The sequence below is a fragment of the Jatropha curcas genome, chromosome 11, assembly GCF_041381405.1.
Source record: "Jatropha curcas cultivar XTBG-Jc1 chromosome 11, XTBG_Jcur_1.0, whole genome shotgun sequence".
NCBI classification, from domain to species: Eukaryota; Viridiplantae; Streptophyta; class Magnoliopsida; order Malpighiales; family Euphorbiaceae; genus Jatropha; species Jatropha curcas.
In genome coordinates this window covers 8,593,681-8,600,799 of record NC_143161.1, presented here as the reverse complement: position 1 = coordinate 8,600,799, position 7,119 = coordinate 8,593,681, and the positions used below count along the sequence as shown (strand labels likewise).

At 29.9% G+C, this 7,119-nt stretch overlaps 1 protein-coding gene across 1 annotated transcript; it reads right to left on the bottom strand.

Moving 5' to 3' along the window:
• Window positions 1-2,948: 2,948 nt before the first annotated feature.
• LOC105642260 (E2F transcription factor-like E2FF) lies at window positions 2,949-6,832 on the bottom strand. Its single transcript, XM_012227032.4, has 11 exons — window positions 6,606-6,832; window positions 6,443-6,510; window positions 6,049-6,101; window positions 5,847-5,924; window positions 5,715-5,768; window positions 5,039-5,120; window positions 4,791-4,858; window positions 4,587-4,659; window positions 4,440-4,501; window positions 3,915-4,317; window positions 2,949-3,337 (listed from the first exon to the last, which is right to left on the bottom strand). The coding sequence occupies exons 1-11, from the start codon at window positions 6,692-6,694 to the stop codon at window positions 3,246-3,248; spliced, it is 1,122 nt and encodes a 373-aa protein (XP_012082422.1). The 5' UTR covers window positions 6,695-6,832; the 3' UTR covers window positions 2,949-3,245.
• Window positions 6,833-7,119: the final 287 nt, after the last annotated feature.

Genomic DNA, 7,119 nt, shown 5'->3' with positions numbered 1-7,119 from the left:
TATATGAGACTACTCTATACACCAAGCTAATCAACCGAGATTTTTTTATTACCAATAAAAAATGAAGTATTTTTAAATATTTTTTGTGTCATTGATATAAGAAATTTTTTTTATGTTTATAATTTATTATAAATTGTTGTTTATTTATTTGAAATATTAATATATTATTTATTTATTGTAGTGTATCCTAAGCATGTGAATGTCATATTTTTTAAAAAATTATCATATCCTGTACGTTTTAATTTATATTTTTAGATTGTTTATATATTTTTTATTTAATAGTAATATATTATTTATTCACGCTCTTTTTAAGCATGTCGATTACTTATTAATTGTTTTATAAAAAGAAATAAATTTATATTAATATATTAAATTAAATGATGGAGATAATCTTTTATATATATATATATATATATATATATATATTATTTTGATCAGAGAGATTATCTGAAAATATAAAATAACCGATCTTTTTACAATTCGTACGATTGTGTTAAATTGTGTGAATTCTAATATTCGTCATTCTATAATCTAAAATAATGTCAAGTAGCAAACTGTGCTAATTACATTTGGCTTTCATATAAAGCAAACTACTTGCTTTTCTATATTATATATAGTAGATATAGATAGATATAAAATTTTCAACAGTGATAATAATTTTGAGAATTTAACTAATTATATTAAAATAAGAAATTAGTTTTTTTTTTAATTTTTTGTTTATTATTTATTATAAATTATTATTTATTTATTATCATATATCGTACGTTCCTGTATTTTGTGTCTTTAGAACCTAACTTCTGATATATAAGAGTACCCCATACATCAAGGTAATCATTAAAATAAGAAATTAATTATTTTTTATTTTATAGTTTGAGTTATATATATTTTAATTTAAATTTAAATTTAAACTAATTATATTAAAATAAAAAATTAATTTTTTTTATTTTTTATTTATTATAAATGATTATTTATTTATTATCATATATTTCGTACGATTTCGTATCTCATGTCATGTGTCCGTGCAACCTAACTACTAGTATAAATTAAATATTTCCTATTTTATGGCTTGATTATTTATATTTTAATTAAATTTTAATTTAATTTAATACGTTATCTTGATGAGATGTAACTAATAAATATTATCATAATAAATACATTATTTAAAAATATAAAATAATTTATTTTTTTATAATTATTATCATTACACCTTATCTTCTTATAACCGTACTAAATAATTATTGTCCTCTTCATATTTAGTAATTTCAGAGGTTTATACTTAATTTTTATATAATGCAGATTTGCACTTGGCTTCCACATAATGCGAATTCCACATAACTAATAATTATTGTTATCAAATAACTCATTGTTGATACTTAAATGCAAAATTAATATTATTAATTTAGTCAAACCTGAAAAATGTTAATAAATTTTAAAAAATTATATAAAACAACTATTGTGTTCGGTAGAGATAAAGGTACAATTAAAAAAATTAAATAATAATAATCCTTAAATCTTTTTAACTTGATAGATAATTATGTATAACATTATTTTAAAAAATCTGAGGGAGAAAAACAAATGGAATGAAAACTAGATAAAAAAAGAAAAACTGAAAATTAAAAAACAGCGACCAACAAGGTTGCTTTAGGCATAATAATCAAAAAATAAAATAAGCAAAAAGGATAATAGAAAAAGAAAAACAGTTATCAATGGTGGGTACGTTTTCATAGAAGGAATCTGAAGTGGACCAACTACCAAACAGTGAATGTATGTGGGTCCAAATATAGTATCGCCACATAAATTCTGATTTTTATTTTTTATTTCATCCTTAATTCCTACCGTACCTCAATAGTATAAACATCTCTTTTATTTATTTATTTTTTCAAGAAAACTAATGTTTAATACCTTGACAGAACTATAGATATCTCTTAAACTATATTTCCTAAATCATAATAGAACGTAATCTAATTTAATTAAAGACATTCTCAATATAAAATTATACTATAAATATTTAGAATTATATTATATTATATTCCATTAAGACTTACCAAATATAAATTTCTAGATGCTTTAATCCAAGCTAAATTGAATTAACCTAAACTAAATAAATGAAAAAATTTGAAACAAGGAGATCAAAATAAAATTTCCATATAGAATCAAATCAAAATGCTTTGATTCAATTTATTCTTTTTAAAAAGTATTTAGGTTTTTTAAAATTTTAGGAACTGAACTGAATTTTTTATTTCAATTTTTTCTATAGAAATCTAAACCAAACCTAATTATTTTAAAAACAAACCAATTGATTCAATTCAATTTGACTGAACTGTGCCCGCCCTACTTGGTTGTTTGCGGGCTGAATTTGCAAGACTTAATGTATATAAAAAAGAAAATTATAGGTCAAAAAAGCTGAACCTTATAAAAAAATTTTGATTGTCAAAATCCAGATTAAAAACATCAACATCTCTGATAACAATGCTCTGTGTGTGTGTATATATATATATATATATATTGCAGGCTTGGTAGGACCCTGAAATTGGGGAACTCAAAATACAGTTTTGGTCTTTTATACTAGGAGAATCAATCAGGATAAGAAACAGAATCTAGACACTAGTGGTGTTATAGACTTAGAACTGACCTTCACAGGTTAACCATGGAGATTAGGTCCACAGTTGATGGGACTCCTGCATTTATTTCAGCCTATAATTGGGTTCCAATTTGGAGAATTCTGATGATACTCTCTCTCTGCATCAAAAGGATAGTTCCTTTTGCAGAAAAATGTGAGGTTTGATTGAACCTGACAAATGTCTGAACTCTGAAGCATTATATTAGTCCCTGTTAGGGTTCTAGATATATAAATCTATTGACAAACTAAAACTGCATGGGTAGAGTCTCAATGAAATAATTATTGCTTGCTGGGAATTGCCTGGAAATTTTACAGGAACACACAGACGGAAAGAAATGATGATAATTTTCTTATAACGTGTAGTTATGTATGGAAACAAGTCAGCCAATCACCCTTCTCATATAAGAATTTATTTCACGTTCTTGTTTCCAAATTCATAATCAGAGGGTTAATATGGAAGACTACCTAATCCAGTTGGTGCATCAAGATAATGCATCCAACAAAAAAAGCCCTAAAAACCTCTATAACTAAAGAATCGGAAAAAAAAATGAAAACAAAAGAAGATGTACTGACGTTTTGATTTTGTGCACAAGGTCATCTGGAGTAAAAACCATGGATAAGGGCATCAGGATCCTTTCGTTGTCTTCTCTTTCCCAGCAACTTCAACATACCACGATTTCCAAGCTTCCATATAATGGCCAAAAAGATCGCTAAGAGCTGCCGAATCATTGACAAAATAAATTCTATATTAGTTTGGTGCAATAGTCTTAGGCAGTATGTATGAATGTTTAAATGACATCAATGTTAGTGTTTACACATATCAGAGGCAACAGAGAATATCTCCAAAAACCAAAATTGGTTTGTTAAAAGCTGAAATAAAACAAGAGAGGTTTGCAATTTCTAGGCAAAACAGATTAGTAGGATTCTAGTGTGCATAGCACTGTCTTTGCACAAACAATGTACTGATATATTATTAAAAAAATCAGATAAATTGATTTTTGGGAAAATGTGTGGTCCTGTAGGAAAGAGACAATTTCTAATGGGGAGACGATGAGACAAGATTGCTTAAGGTTTAGAATGATTTCCTGCAAAAATGGTCTTAAATTAACACAAGTATTATGAGGCATAATAAGGCATGAAAAAAACAATGCAGCTAACCGAGAAATGGGAACAAGGTATGCGAACTATTAGTTAACCAACTTTCACAAAATGTTACTGAAGTTGGCATTCCTAATTAACTAGGCATAACCTGGAAAGTGGAAAAGAAGTTTTGTAATGAAATCTAGAATGATACCTCGATTATGATATTGAGGATAATAAGTAGAAGTGAGGCTCTCCATGTCCTGAATACGACTCGCGATTTTTTTTCCAGAATCACTTGTTATAGAAGTATCTACAGGAGTAAAAGGGCCAAATTCAAAACTCTTCGAGCTGTGTTTTGTATGCAGCTTCAATTTGTTCTCATTGCAATCATTTTCCAAACTGTTGCATCTAATAATCACTGGAACATTTTCCTTCTTTGGATTTGAGTCCCAATCAATCAAAGAATCCACTTTGTTTCGCTTTGTAATGTAGTTTGTAATCTCAGTACCAAAAGTCCTTTTCCTTGGCTCTTTCTTATCCAAACTCACGGATCCATTGTTTCCTGTCCAGCCCAACCACCTAAAGGCTGGTTTCCTGCTATCTGGGTGATGTGTCTGCAAATCAAGCAACCAATGTTGAAAGTTTAGAATTAATCAAGGGAAACCATACATGACATTTTTGTCCAGGCTTTCTTTTCTGTTCCATTAAGAAGTGGTTTTGATGGTATAATGCATACCTTCTCAATCAGATTCATAGAAGAAAAAACATTTGCTATATCATACAATCTTCTAACTTTTGCTGCAGAATAATGTGGTGAAAGAGTCAGTCATTCTCGTTCACTCTTATCTATATTTAGCAAAACAGTGATAATTCGAGATCATACTTCGCATAGCTGTCGAATTGTGAGCATTGCCTAGCAATGACATTGCAGCATTATCAAGTGTGATCATTTCTACCTGTAGAGAAGTAATAACATATTTCACCAAAAAAAGAAAAGGAAGGACAAGAAAAACCATAAACCAGTCCAAAACAGTAGAACTACTTCACAAAAATAAATAAATAAATAATAAAAAAAAATTGCACTGACATCTGTACAAAGGAAAAGCTTGACAAAATTCTGTGTGAGAAGCCATAGTGATTTCTCTCTTTTGTTCTCTGCATAAACAAACACCACCATCAATTAGGTTTATGTGAGCACTCAAAATGGGTAAAAGCTTTGGCTGTTCAGATATCAGATGAAGCTGGAATAATACAGTTGTTAACCACAAAGAGAATGATGTGGCTCAGAAATTACTTTGAGAATCAAATGACACAACAGAGCAAGAGGTTAATTACCAGATTTTGATGTTGCTGAAGAATTATCTTGCCCGTCAGTTCTTGAACTAGAAGATTCTTCATTTTCATTCTCATTGGCAACCTAGTTTAAAACATTAGAAGAACTTAAGTAACCAGAACTGACCTACAGATTCTTCGTAAAATTGGTGTGTTGTAGAGAAGAACTTAGCGAGAAAAGAATATGAAAACATTGATTATACAGCTGTTTTGCTTATTGCACGAAAAAGATGAACTGCAAGGTTCATTTTCAAGTAATAAAAGGTATAAAGTGGATCCATATATCATTTTTGAAACATACCATCAAATTAGTTTAAAGATCCATTAAAATTCAAATAGCGGAATTTGTAGCCCTAGCCGTAATGCGAAATGATTCTACTGCCAATAAGATAAGTAGTTATCCAGTAAATCCAAAATCTAAAAGACTGCCAACTAAACTGAATACCAAAGTTGAAACATCACTAGCACCACCTCATCCAAGTCCGGTGCTAGATCTATGACAAGAATCTTCTTTTTTCTGGGATTAACTTAGAACTTGGTGCATCCCGCAACCTACTAAGATCACTGTACTCGTATGTAAGCAACCTAAAGTAACACCATGTAAAACCAGTACGTCTCCAAATTCATCACTTCACTTTGGAATTGAATGCATGAAGAATAAGTTAGGAGTCTGTTATACCTTTTCTGAGCTGCAGGAGCCGAAAACAGTAAAATTTTCCCTAAAACCCTCTTCCTGTAAAAAGAAATCATATTATATCATGCTTTCAACACAAATTCCCTAGTGTAACGCCAAAATAATATTATCATGTACCTTGAGATCCTCCAGAGCACGGGGAATTGCTTCGAAACCTTTCCACGAGTATTGATTCTTCTGTTTTCTTGCTACCACCTATATATAATCCATACACCTTTTTTTAAACCTAAATCTGTATAATCTCCACAATCTATGGCATAATTCATAAAAACATAACCAAAAACATAAGGCTATAAACAAAATCTATTAAGAATCTCACCCCAACACTCTCCAATATATTGACCACGTCGTAAATGCGGCGCCTTTCAACTCCTGCAAATGCAAATTGTTTCAAATAATTGAAGTCAAAAACTCTAATTAAACTAGTTTGGCTGCTGAGAAAATGGCCAGAAAGAAACCAATTAGAATCATGTACTCTCAAAAAAACGAAAAACCATAATTATGATTCAAAAAATTCAAAAGCCTAGTCTCACTCAGTAAGGCTGCAACTTTTTAGCTTGACCTAGTTGAGTTTAATTAAAGCCAAAATATCAATTTTACCTTTTTTTTTTATTTCCATTTTCTCAGCAACCAAACGACCAAACGAAGGCAAATTTTTCCAAAAAGAAAAAAAAAATAGAGCAAACGAATAGTAACAAAATCGGAAAAGATACCTAATCTGGCAGCAGCATCATCTAGTCCAATCGAGTCAACACCATCCTTATTATATAATGTCAAGAAACTAACCAGAAAAAGATCCCCGATTAAAACAATCAAAGCACTAATCTTTAACAAAAACTAACATCCGAAAAAGATAGAGAAAATAAAGGTAGCTACTTGGTGCACAAAACTCCTAAAGATTTCTCTTTGCGGCAATAAAATTGTCTCCCACTTGGATCAGATTCTCGAGAAACAAACGAGGACATTTCCCCTCAAACCAGCTGCAAGAAGCAAACAAATCTGCTTTCCTTAGTTTTTCCTTCGGGCGGAGAGAAGGAGAGACCGTTAAAAAAGGGGAGGGAGTGTGTGATTCAATGGCGGGTTTGCAAATTCAAAAGCGGATTCGGATCTGTTTTGTCTCCGAGTTTTGGTTTTGGATCGCGGGAATTCAAAATGAGATCTGAAGCGCGGTTACTATGGAATGACGGATTTACCCTTGTTTAATTAACTATATAAAGCAGTTTAATCCGGGGCATTGTTAACATTTTAGTTCATTTCAGTACTTTCCTCTTGCATTAACAAACTAATTAATCTAATAATGATAAAACAACTTTAATTCAATAATTTTACCACTTCTAATACTAATGAATTTAAAAAATAAATATTAAAAAGGTAAATATAAAACATTAAA